The sequence below is a fragment of the Rhinichthys klamathensis genome, unplaced genomic scaffold (genome assembly GCF_029890125.1).
Source record: "Rhinichthys klamathensis goyatoka isolate OS25496 unplaced genomic scaffold, OSU_Roscu_1.1 h1tg000011l_1, whole genome shotgun sequence".
NCBI classification, from domain to species: domain Eukaryota; kingdom Metazoa; phylum Chordata; class Actinopteri; order Cypriniformes; family Leuciscidae; genus Rhinichthys; species Rhinichthys klamathensis.
Window position 1 is genome coordinate 1797366 of NW_026606564.1, and position 13942 is coordinate 1811307.

The 13942-nt window shown below is 37.6% G+C and overlaps 1 protein-coding gene across 5 annotated transcripts in view; it reads right to left on the reverse strand.

Annotated features, from left to right (window-relative positions):
- Positions 1–13942, reverse strand: part of ipo13a (importin 13a) — a 59664-nt gene that overhangs the window by 44981 nt on the left and 741 nt on the right. For all 5 annotated transcript variants that reach the window (XR_008808246.1, XR_008808245.1, XM_056263627.1 and 2 more), the window contains exons 2-6: positions 9104–9229; positions 8405–9021; positions 5004–5144; positions 4731–4872; positions 4451–4617 (exon numbers count right to left, since the gene is read on the reverse strand). Coding sequence is in view for 3 of the 5 variants with exons in the window: in XM_056263627.1 (XP_056119602.1) it covers positions 4451–4617; positions 4731–4872; positions 5004–5144; positions 8405–9021; positions 9104–9229 (1193 nt within the window). In the remaining 2 variants the exon portion in view is untranslated. The remainder of the gene's footprint in view (positions 1–4450; positions 4618–4730; positions 4873–5003; positions 5145–8404; positions 9022–9103; positions 9230–13942) is intronic.

A 13942-nucleotide genomic window follows, 5' to 3' on the forward strand; every position in this document is an offset into this window, starting at 1 on the left:
GCTTTTAAACTATGTGTGTGTGTGTGTGTGTGTGTGTGTGTGTGTGTGTGTGTGTGTGTGTGTAAGAGATTTCGGTTGGGTGACAGTTGTAGTTTACAGTTTGACAAAAGCACAATGTTGTGTTTTATTGTGATTGTACACAAATATAAGTAAACACTTTGCAGTTTGAATAATGTCCTGTATGAACAAAAGGACGGGGTATGTTTTTATGTCTACATTGTTCAATCACGCCTCACACACACACACACACACACACACACACACACACACACACACACACACACACACACACACACACACACACACACCAACTATTTTTCTAATCAGATCAGGCAAGTAATATTCTGTCTTGGCACACTTCATATAACTTTCAAACTTGTGTACTTATTTCATGTGTGCATTAAGTCCATGAGACCGTAGGGTGTCTCATTTTTCATTTTAGGTTTCAGAAGGTTGCTCACGCATACTTTGTGGTTGATATGTGCCCTCAATGCACACTTTTGCAGAGCCCACACCAAAGCAAGCTCTACAGCACACATCTTCTCAAAGGTCAAAGCGGAGTTACGATATTGCCCGTCATGCACAGTAACCCTAAAGGCACCGGGGTGGCGGTGCCACCGGCTTGTTTATATATATATATATATATATATATATATATATATATAAATATAGCTGCGAGCAGCGATGAAGGGCCAAAGCCGGCGGCACCGCCACTCCGGTGCCTTTAGGTAACTAAAGGCACCGGGGTTGCGGTGCCACCGGCTTGGGCCCGTAATCGCTGCTCGCAGCTATATTTATTATTATTATTATTTTTTTACTACCTTTTGGACACTTTTGGAGGCCTTAACATGCTCAAAAACTCCTGAAACTTTGCACACATGTCAGAACCCGCGGCCATCAGGGCCGGGCTGAAGATGGTACCCGGGCGTGGCAGGGGGGCTCGACAGCGCCCCCTGGAACGGGGTCCGAAAACATGGTCCATAAATCAAACACCCTTGCATGTAATAATATGAAACTCGGTACACATGTAGATCTCCTCGTTTCATATATACTTCACACTCTTACTTTTTACCCCAGCCCAACAGGAAGTCGGCTATTTAGGGTTGTTGGTAAAACACACGCAATGGAATGTGAAATACTCCTCCTAGAGAATTCAAACAAACGGCACGAAACTCGGTCAGCATGAAGTCAAGACATTGAGGATGAAAGTTTGCGAGGGGATTTTTGATATCTCGAACGGTTTGGCCGTGGCGAGGAAACGAATTTATGGCGAGAAACAACAAACAAGAAGTGCGTTATAACTTCTGCATACATTAACTGATCTTGATGAAACTTCAGCAGTGTGATCGCTGTAAGAGGCCGATCACATGGATGTGACTATTGTGAGTCAAAGTTATAGCGCCACCAACTGGCAGCAGGAAGTGTGTCACTTTCTAAATGCTTTTGACAAAAGTGGGGGGGTTAGTTTTATCTACAGTAACAAAACTCGATATGTATATTGTACTCTTCGAGCCGGACAACTTTCTAATTTACCGTAATTAGCTACGACCAACAGGAAGTCAGATATTTTGGTTTGAATGTGGATTTCAGATTCTGAGTTTTTAGCTACTCCTCCTAAGTAGTTTATTTTATTCATGCCAAACTTTTTCAACATGATGAAAATACATTGAAGATGCTAAATTGTGAACAGATATTGAATATCTCAAACGGTTTTGCTATGGTTGAGGGATTCAAGTAATGTCAAAAAAAGAATCAGGGCATGTCTCATATCTTTCTAAAATGTAATTATACACCATTTATTTTTATATAAAATTATACAAATATTAGAACTAAACCCATTTTATTCCTTTTTTTCAATTTAAGAATTATTTTTAAGTTTAAAAACAGCCAGAATGGTTGTTTAGTCAAAAATAATAATAATCCAAATCATATATAGTGCTATACTGCCCTCTTGTGTTCAAAATCAGGTAGGCCTATTGAATTTATAAATATTTATATATTAGGGATGTTACTATGGGAATATTTTCCCACCGGTTAATCAACGTGTGATTGTGTAAACCAATTGTGTAAACCTGCCGCTGGGGGGTTTAAAAACACTAACTTGAAAGCGAAAGTATAATATGGACGTCCGCACAGACATTGAAATGGTGGCGCTCGAATGAATTCCTATGGAAGTAGAAATTAACTAAACGTTCGCTCTGTTCTGCTCGCTCGTCGCCATGGACGCGCACCATTATGAATGCCAGTGCAGCCGCATACTTTTTAGTGTCACTAAAATTAGTGCAATTTCGGGGGCCGATTGCTTGAATTGTGAGTTCAATAGTCTATTATTTTTCACGGAAAACACAACAATAAAAGAGTACAATGACAGATTCGCTTAAATAGGCGTTTTTACATAAAATAGCCTATTCCGTCATCATCTTTTCAGTCAGCTCTTCACTCTCGTGATTAATGAAATTTGACTCCTGTTGCTGATATTTGCTGCAACTTTCGTTCAGCTCACAATTTAGTAAGCAAACACATTTCAAATGTGTTTTTATTTTATTTTTGTGTATGTCTGTGTATATGTATGTATATATATAAATATAGCTTATGTTTCAAATATGAGTTAATTAACAATCGTTGGAAAGAATGATACTTTTAAACATAACACTAAACCGTCATTAGGTGTCGCCAGGCGACCGTCTTAATGAGCGAGTCATTGATTCATTCGTTTGAACGACTGAGTCATTCATGAATGAGATAGATGTTTATGGATTGATTGGTCATTGAATCTTTGAGTCAACCGATTCGTTCAAAATGCTGAATCATTCAGTAATGAGAACGCGTTGCTGTGAGATGCGCGATGGTTCTGCTGTGATCTTTGTTTAACTATTTTCGCTGCTGAAACAGAAAAAAAGTCAATATTGCATGTAAAATGTAAGTGATTTGACTTGTGTGTGTGTGTGTGTGATTGTGTGTGTGATTGTGTCTGTTACAGTGATAAGAGTTTAACCCTTGTTAAACTTTAGGCCTTGTCTTTTTGGATATATATCTTTTTATATTAAAAAATAGTCATACAACCCATATATTTTAAATGTATTGTTTGCTTTAAATTACATTAAGATTGTATGTTTGGTAATTGAACCTGAATGAATTTTAAATGAATGTGCTATATTTCAGATCATATATTTGTTTTCCTTAAAATTTGAACTAACACTAACTTTATTCTCATCTGAATGATAGATTATTTATTTCTGTATAAAATAAAAACACATTTGATTTTTCTTTTTTAATCAATGTAGAATGTGTAACTGAAAAAATAAACAGATTAGGGCTCTGTTTGATGACAAGAAATGAAAACCAATGCGATATGATGAATGTCCAAAAGATGGCTCCCACAGACTGTTTTTAAATAGGATTGTTTGATATTTTTTGCTTTTAAACTGTGTGTGTGTGTGTGTGTGTGTGTGTGTAAGAGATTTTGGTTGGGTGACAGTTGTAGTTTACAGTTTGACAAGAGTTTATAGCTTGACAAAAGCACAATGTTGTGTTTTATTGCAAGTGTACACAAATATAAGTAAACACTTTGCAGTTTGAATAATGTCCTGTATGAACAAAAGGACGGAGTATGTTTTTATGTCTACATTGTTCAATTACGCCACACACACACACACACACACACACACACACACACACACACACACACACACACACACACACACACACACACACACACACACACACAAACACTATTTTTCTAATCAGATCAGGCAAGTAATATTCTGTCTTGTCTCTTAAAAAAACAATATATATATATTTATGTATATATATATATATATATATATATGTGTGTGTGTGTGTGTGTGTTTGTGTGTGTATATATATAAATATAGCTGCGAGCAGCGATGAAAGGGCCAAAGCCGGCGGCACCGCCACCCCGGTTATAGCGCCACCAACTGGCAGCAGGAAGTCTGTCACTTTCAAAAAGCTTTGAAATCACCTGATTGCTTCAAACTTCACTACTATGATGTAAACACATGGCAGATGTAGACCTGGATGTAGACCTGACCTTTCAGAAGGTTGCTCTCGCATACTTTGTGGTTGATATGTGCCCTCAATGCACACTTTTGCAGAGCCCACACTGATACAAGCTCTACAGCACACTTCTTTTCGACAGTCAAAGCAGGGTTACGTTTTTGCACGTCGTGCACAATAACCCTAAAAGCACCAGTGTGGCGGTGCCACCGGCTTTATATATATATATATATATATATATATATATATATATATATATATATATATATAAATATAGCTGCGAGCAGCGATGAAGGGCCAAAGCCGGTGGTACCGCCACCCCGGTGCCTTTAGGTAACTAAAGGCACCGGGGTTGCGGTGCCACCGGCTTGGGCCCGTAATCGCTGCTCGCAGCTATATTTTTTTTTGCAGTCTCTTAAAAATCTAGTTTAACCTGTAGGTCCTGAACTGCTCTTTGTCATCTGCGGACCATGTGGCATAGTCCTCATCTCTGGGAAAACAGGCCTTCTGCAGCAGAACGTCCACCAGCTGGAAGTACACAGGTCTGTAGATCTGTAGATAGAGTGTCTGCCTCTCAGCATCCAATGACGTCATCTCATCCTGAAACAAGCCGCCGATATAAGCTCAAAACCTCATATCTGCTCAAGTCAATGCAAAACCAGTTGGAACTTGGCACCACACTTGAGTGATTGTTCTGTCTGGACCTGCTGTACCTGTAGGGTGTACCAGAATGTGAGTGTGAGAGAGCTGGAGGTCTCATCCACAGGGTAACGTCCAGGTGTAGCAGTGCAGGACATAATCATGCTCACTAGAGCCTGAAAGCCCTGCCAGTGATCCACCTGCTCCAGAAGAGTCCTGGGGAACGAGAGGGACAGAAAGAGGCAGAAGAGGTTTCATCAAACAGACAAGGGCAGTCGAATGATGAATAGGCCCAGGCCATCTTATTAATGGGAGATTAATGATGCATAGAAGTCATTACGTCCAACCTGCAATGCGTTTCTCCCAGAGCTACAGCAATGCGACAGATTCCATGAGACGTCTCCATGTCTCCATCCTGCACTGCCTTCTTTAGCTGCTCCTGAAGACCCAGAACCTGAGGAACAACCTTCAGCAGACTGTCTGCAAACCTCCACATCAACAAACACACAGAGTAATAATACATTTGTATGCTTAATTAATTGTCTTAATTGACAATTATATGTCAAGTGATGGTTAGTTTCCTTGTGTAGGGAAAAATTTTATCATATCATACAATCACACTTTTCCCCCAAAATGATCAGCCAATATTGAATATGAATTGTTTTGTTTGTGCATTCAATTAGTTAATTTCTTTAAGAAAAGTACACCAACTGAATACCCAGCCAATCATTTATATCCTTTGGTTTTAAGATTCTCAACTCTGCTGGGATGTTCTTTGAACAATTTTTTTGCTAAATGAATACTGAAGGGGGTGGATTGGAATCCACTGCTGCTTCAAAGTATATGTAATGAATGAGTGATTATAATCAAGGTATTAATCAATATTTTTCCTAAATATAAAATGAGTTGAATGACTTCTCTAGGCTTGTGAGATTTTACTTTGTTATAGTAGTTACCAGTGTGATTACTGAAATGTCAACTCACATTGAGTAACGCATTGAAAAGTTACTCACCCTCATGTTGTTCCAACCCCGTAAGACCTTCGTTCCTCTTCGGAACACGAATTAAGATATTTTTGATTAAATCTGAGAGCTGGATCACTCCTCCATAGGCTTCTTGAGGGATTGAACTTGCCGGCCTCGAAAAGTTATTAAAGACATCGTTAAAATAGTCCAAGTGACTACAGTGGCTCAATCTTAAGTTTATCAAGTGACGAGAATACTTTTTGTGCGCAAAAACAAACCAAAATAACGACTTTATTTCAACTATTCATTTCCTTCTCTGTGCCTCGAGTCAGTTCACCAGTGTAATAGCGTAAGCTTCTGTTGTTGTACGTCACACGCATCACGCACATGACCAGCGTCGGCCAATAGTGAGCCTACGTGTGACGTAGCTCTACGGAATCACACTACGTTAACTGACTAGAGGCCCAAAGAGATGGACATGAATAGTTGAAATAAAGTCGTTATTTTTGTTTGTTTTTGCGCACAAAAAGTATTCTCGTCGCTTGATAAACTTAAGATTGAGCCAATGTAGTCACTTGGACTATTTTAACGATGTCTTTAATAACTTTTCGAGGCCGGCAAGTTCAATCCCTGAAGAAGCCTATGGACTAGTATGGAGGAGTGATCCAGCTCTCAGATTTCATCAAAAATATCTTAATTCGTGTTCCGAAGATGAACGAAGGTCTTACGGGGTTGGAACAACATGAGGGTGAGTAATTACTGACAGAATTTTCATTTTTGGGTGAACTAACCCTTTAATGTCTGTATTTGATATCTGAATGCCGTAACAGTGCTTGCTCATTTAGCCCGGCTTCCAGAAATGAAATAGGGACTTGTTTTGTGTTTGAGAAAGGTTTTAAAACATATAGGGGTCGTTGAAGCCAATAGTTTAAGGGAACCTTTCTCAGTTAAAGCCTTGCTTTCCAGTTAGACTAAAGTCTAGCTATCCTTGAGAGAGAGAACGCTTTATCTTGATGTTTTGAGAGGACTCTCCTGTTTATAGTTAGAGCCTGGCCAAATCCAACCTTGGAAAAGCTGTGTGTCGGTGTGTTTGTTAGTCTTCTTGGTTGATGGTTAAGGAACCACTGGCCCAAATCTGTGACCTGGAAGGTCATGACGTGCCTAAACTTCTGGGTCTGTGTGTCAGCTGCATAATCTATGGAGAGATGCTTCAGTCTGTATATGTGAGGAAAATAACTTAGACTATATGTGTTCTTAGCCAATCACAAACTGCAACCTGAAGGACCTTGGTGAATGGTATAATGCTGTGATCTTTGTAACTGTAAATGGGGCGGCCTACGAACTCCTGTGTGAGTCTTGAAGCTGACTTCTGCTGATGAAACTGCAAACTATCTTCAGTAAATCTTTTCTTTAATTCATTATAATTCTGACTCCGGGTCTTCATTCATCATATCTGGTTCTGGGTCTTTAACTGTTCACCCCTAACAATATGAATCTCATGAATCTTTCATACTAAACATCATCAGACTGTGGAATCCTTATTAATTTAGATTTTACTGTTTTGTACTTGATTTTTATTTATTTTATAACAGTAAGCAGTATAGAAATGTACATTTATAACATCTGCATTTTTTTTCCTTAATTTGAAACAACTCATTTTGAATAAGAGAGCATCCCTGATTATAATGTCTTTTTACATACATTACATCTAGAGTTATTAAGATGCATTACATACAGACAAAGTATTATATATCGTAATCATAATACGATAACTAAAATAACATATTTTTAGAAAAGTAATATTATGTACTTGCAGGGGTTGGTTTGGTTTAGGGTTAGTTACATGTAATTATGCATAATTTATAGTTATTATTATAGTAACTGCATGTAACATATGTAACAATGACATTGTAAAATAAAGTGTTACCAAAGGATCATATGGTGGCATGTAAAAATAGACATCAAGCCCTGCTGATAAATATAGATTGGTTTGTTTATGTTAAAACTGCATAATGCAAATGAATGGAAATTTTATAATCAAATACAATGCTTTTTCGAAAATTCCCTTTCATGCAGTGTGTAATATGGCGGCTGTTTGTGAATGTAAAAGCTGCAAAGTTTTATAGATGAAAATGCAAGACAAAAAGTTAGTCTCCTAAGAGAAAGAATCGATTCTGAACAGCTGAAATGAGTCGTCAGCAATTCCAGTCTCACTTCCTGGTACAAACTTACATAACAATGCAACACATTTGCATAATGCCAAACTATGGTCTTTATTGGCTGCCACACACAACGTCCAATTCGACCCCTAGCCTTAAACACTAGTTGTAGCTGAGGCCTGGAAGAGTTTGGTTCGTCATGTCCAGAAGGCCCTGTTTTCAATCATCTATGATTGAATGGATATTTGGTTTCCGACACCCGCTGTAAGCGGTGGACCAATCAGAGCAGAGTAAGCTCTCGGTTCAGAGAGAATCTTCGAACTAACTGTTTTCAGACTCTTTGAGAAATGAGGTGATGTGTAATGTATATTATGAGAAAATGAAAGTGTTTTTTGATCTTGGATGCATGTAAACCTATTGTAGGAGACCTCCAAAACAAAATTGTGAACCTTTAAAATAAAGCACTTTAAATTTAGGCCTAAATATTTTCTGAGTGTACTATTAAGTGACAAGAGGAAGCAAACAATTTACGTGATTTACAGGAAAGCTCAGAACTATTAATGCATGAAAGGAAATAGTGCTTGTTTCGACAGTACATTGTCTCATATATATGGCCTATCTCACCTCTGACAATCAGGCTGTGAGATGATGCTGACGATGGTTTCCACAGCCATGTCAAAGAGCTCAGACTCCTTGAGGAGGGCAAAGCAGCTCTGCAGCAGCCCCTCGCTGTCTTTCAAAGCGATGTCCAGCGTGAGCCAGGAGGACACGCACCTCATCACCCGCTCTCTGACCCCACAGGGAGCGTCTGCCTGTTGTAGTAACTGCTGGAGCAGCGAGCAGACGGAGCTCCACTCCACAGCCAGAACACCTCTGAGCTGTGAACGCCGAGAGGCAGCGATCCTGCTGCTCTGAAGCTCCTCGGGCAGAACGCCGAGGATCTCTAGAAGCGCAAGGCATCGGGCCTGACCGTCAGCCTCTGTCACAACCTCCCCTGTCTGGAAGGCACACAGAAGATCAGGCACTGCGGTTGGCCATGTTTCGGGTACGACGTGAAGGACCAAAGAGGCCAGAGCAACACAGAGTCTCGTCAGCACCATCTTAGGACCTGACGCGAACTGGCCGACCTGGGCGATGAGCTGCGAACGGAGAGAGTCTAGTTGACCTGTTGGGAGGTCAGACCAGTGGCGGGAAATTTTAGCATGTAATGTGCTTGCCCCGAAGAACTGGATCTCTGGAACCTAATGTGAAACGGAATAAAAAAGAACTGTAAATCTAATGCAGGGAAAATTAAAGTGCGCCGTAGTCGCCCGTATTGCTTACTTTGTCTGGCCGGAGCAAAGCCCAGCAGAAGTGCCATGCTTGGGGTGATGCCTGGGCTTGTGTGAGCCACTTCTGGGCCACATTCTTCTTTCCCATTTCAGGATCATAGTAGAGCTGCTGAAGAGCCTAAAGAACATCAGGAAAGATTGCTTCTATTATATATATATATATATATATCAAAACTTTTTTTTGATGGCCCATTTAATGGCCCATTTGCCATTGCATGTTTAAAACAATAATATCTTAGTAAAAACCTAAAGTAATATTGCCAAACTATATATCATTTGAAAGCTTAAAATCTCTAGTTTTCATATTTGGTGGCTGTTATCTAAAATATATTACAGAGGAGCAGAAATGTATCAATTTGCAACAAGAATATTTCATATTCATTAGGAGTATTTAGGCCTTTATTTTGAAATAACAATAAACATGAAAAATCATGAAAGATTGGTAGAAACCTCAGTTTGTTTTCATGCCATGAGTTCAAAAGATAACACCAATTCCATTTTATGAGAAAAAAAGGTCTGAAAATGTTTTAAATATAAAGAAAAATGTATGGATTCTCGATTTGTAATGCGGCTGCGAGCTATAACGCTATAACGTAGTCTTTATGCATTTATTAGAGGTTTAATTCAAATCAAATACTGCCAAACCACCCCTACTACTTCTGAATAGGATGTCTACTTCATAAATTGTATGAAAATTATGGAAATACATGGTTCAGATCACTCAAAACATATGAAAATGGAGGCGCCCTTATATGGGCAGTAATGGAGTCTGGTGTTCACCTAGTGAAAAAGTTGGGTACTGCGCCCGAATAAAATCTTACTGAAAGCTCATTTTTTGAGATATCAACCTAAAATTTGGAATACAACTTGTTCAGATATTTGACTTTAATTTTCTTGCAGTTTTAGAGTAAAATATATTTTGTAATATATATATTTTATATAAAATATTAATCATTATATTTTTACATTACACAATTTCATAAACTCAAACTTATATAACTTTTTTTCTGTTTCATTTTTTACAATTTCTGGACTTCTACAATAATCTGGAAAATGTCTTCTTTAAAACAAGACCAGCCATAGGTCTATATTCCAAAGCATTCCTGAATTACAACCATTTAAGTTTGGATAGTGATTTTTATGTCTATGCAAAAAAAAAGGGGGGTGCCAGTTAACAGGTTAAATGTAATTTATTCCTGTGATGGTAAAGTTGAATTTCCAGCATCATTACTCTTCAGTGTCACATGATCCTTCAGAAATCATTCTAATATGATGAACTGTGGGCTCAAGAAACATTTCTTAATATCAATGCTGAAAACAGTTTTTGCTGCTTAATATTTTTGTTGAAAACGTGATACACTACCATTAACTAAATATATATATATATATTTATTCAACAAAGATGGATCGAATTGATAAAAAGTAAAGACATTTATAATGTTAAAAATATTTCTATTTCTCACCAAGGCTGCATTTTTGTCCATTTTCAGCAACCATTACTTCAGTCTTCACTCAAAGTTTGTTTTTTGTGGAAACTGATTTTTTTTTTCAGGATTCATTGATAAATAGCACTTATTTTCATAGAAATCCTTTTTTGTAGCATTATAAATTACTTTACTGTCACAATTTAATGCATCCTTAATAATAATAATAATAAAAAAAAACTTTTGAATGGTATCACGTTTCCACAAAAAATATTAAGCAGCACAACTGTTTTCAACATTGGTAATAATAAATGTTTCTTGAGCAGCAAATCAGCATATTAGAATGATTTCTGAGGCATCACTGAAGACTAAAAAGTAATGATGCTGAAAATTCAGCTTTGAATCACAGGAATAAATGACCTTTTCAATCATTTGTTAAGAACTGCTCAGAGACTTGGGTTAAAGATCCAAATGCAGCTTTGTTGGGACAATCCTGAATCGTAATTCATATAACGGGCAAAGGGTCAAACACACGGCCAAACAATCTATGTTAATCTAAATAAATTCAGATTCAGAAAAATGATTGAATTTAATTCAATTCAGTCTATAATAATAATACAATTATACAAAAAAATAAAATAATTTAAAATAAGAAATGAATAATTCTTTTTTTTTAAAGCCCATTTCAATTTCTGTTTTTGGACTAGTGCATCCAGAATTTTCGGTTTCGGTCCAAAATTTTCATTTCGGTGCATCCCTAGTAATATTACCATATTCTTTCCCCAAAAATGTGTATTGAGTGCAGATAAGATGCAACAGAAATCACAGGACACAATGGAGAAGCATAATATAAACCAGCCACCAAATTCCCCACATGCTGAAAGTTATTATTAGACTCGAACAGCTTACTGAGGATATCGAGTTACTTTCCACTTCCAGAAGCTCCTATATTGTCCCGAACTGCACAAGAACAAACACTTACAAGTGTGTATGGCTTTGCTCAACTGTTTGTGGAATTATGGGAATATGAAGAAATAGAGGCCACAGGGAAAGCATTCTCCAAACCAAAAGATACTGCTCTTGCCTCAGATTTTGAGACTTTGGACTTTGGCAGTATTGATTTATATCTTGTGATCTTAAAGAAAAGAAAAAATCAGCTTACTAAAATGTATGGTTATCACACATATCTTTAAACTCAGTGATAGCACTAATTCTCACCCTTAAAGGTGCAGTATGCAATTTTTCAAAATCGTTGTTGAACACTGTTGATATTTGAAATCAACCCAACCAAACACACCCTTCCCCAAAATGCACAAACATCACAGCAGAAGTGAAGCAAAATAATGCTTCACGAAAAATAAAGCGAAGAGGATGAACGAATAACAAGGAAGCATGGAGATGAATCATGAGTGGACACGCCCCCTACTGTTGATTGGCTACAAGTGTGTTGTGGTGCTTGGTCCGATCCACTTTCAGCAGTATTTTTCAAAAATCGCTTAACCCTCATCCTTCCCTCAGGTCATTTTGACCCGAAACTAACTAAAGTGTTCATCAGAGGGGTCCAAGACCATAGCACTATTGTCGCACTTGAACCACGAATACACACACACACAAAAATCGAATGGATTCGAGGAGTTTTGTGTTTTTTAATAAAAAAAAAGAAACGGGTCAATTTGACCCAATTAGGAATGAATGGAATGTGAGGAATGCTTCACTACGCATAGAAAAACCTAAAAATGCTCAAAATTCAAACGAAAAATGCCAAAACTTTACCAAAAAAATATTTTATAAAGTCTACATGTGTATCTAAATGCATACTGAAAAGAACTGACTTTAGGACCCAGCGGAACACCTCATTTGCTCCATATAGCTATAATAAGGCCATCTAGGGGCAAGAGTCATGAAATATCATGTTATATTATTATTTTTCTACAAGAGGTCGGCAAAGACACCCAATGAAAGATATTTTGAGCAGAATTAAAAAGCATGAAATTGTGAGTTATTTTGAATTTAAGTTGAAAGAATGTAAGGAATGTGATTAAATTACTATTTATTTATTTATTTATTATTTACTAATCAAATCTACTAATTTAAAGGTAAAAAAAATATATATTATATTAATCTCCAAAAGATTGCATTAAAAAATAGAAAAAAAAATACCATCAAAAAAGAAAAGAAAAAAAACGTAAGTATAATTTTAGGGCTTCGGGTCATTTTGACCGGCGAGGGAAAGATGTGTTACAAAGTGTGAGCATTCAGACCTCTTCAGAAAAGCACAAAATAACTGTTATTCACAAGCTTCATGAAATGTCAAGCAGTGACAGAAGTGTTCTGCAGTGTGGTGTGTGATATTCCACCAAAACCTTTAAACACAATTTTCAATAGAAAAGTAACTATAGTATAGTACAGTATTCTTGTATCCGCCTGTTTCTCCAGCAACCAATGGGTGCTGACCTACTTCCGCTTTCCGGTATTGTGTTTCCTGTTCAGCGGCTAACCTCTACTTGCTAAGTTCCATTTGTGCTTCATCCATGGAGAAACACCGGCTTTTACAGCAAACAAGATAGCAAGCTACAAGCTATCAAACGTACACAAGCTTCGAACCGGAAAAGGACAACCGACTTCCGGTTCAAACCCGCTATGAATCATGGGTAAATTCGCTAACCAGGAAAAAGGTGGATAGTATTAAATGGATAGTTTGCTCCTGGCTTCTGATTGGTCAATACAGTGTTGCAGTCATCTTACAATATATTCCACAATATATTGTCCGAATTGTCTGATTTTCAGATTTATGCGTCAAGTGAATGCTGACATTTTTACTGGCGCAAGGCCGGGACAACTCGTCACTCACATGAGATCACAGCAATAGCAAACCAAAACCATCCAATCAATTCCCAATAGACAAAATCAAGTCCCGCCCTAAATTTTTTCATTCGAGAAGCTGTTTCACTAGTGCAGCCATTTCAAACGTCACAATGGGGAAGCAAATACTATTGCAACTTCTGTTTCATGCTGACTTTAAAACAACCACTTGATGAGAAATAGGCTACTGGGCTTTGACTCCTCTTTTCAGAACACCACTGCTGGAATCCTAGCATTGTTTTTGTTTGGGCAAAAGCACATTGCAGAACAAAACAATAAAAAAAAGTCAATATAAACTAGTATGAGTGTAGGCTATTTCTAGTAAGAGAATATTAGTATTTTAAATGTTTCATATCTGGGGTCTATGATACTTCAAACATAATAGTGCATAAGGACTTTTTGTGTATCATCATGTTGACATTTTTTTAACCAGTTCTAAGCTTCAGCGTGTTACTTTAATGTTAAGTAGCCTATGTTTAAAGAGCTATTTGGTCATTCAGACCACAAGTAGAACATGAGGGTTAAAACTGATTTGCCATACAGAG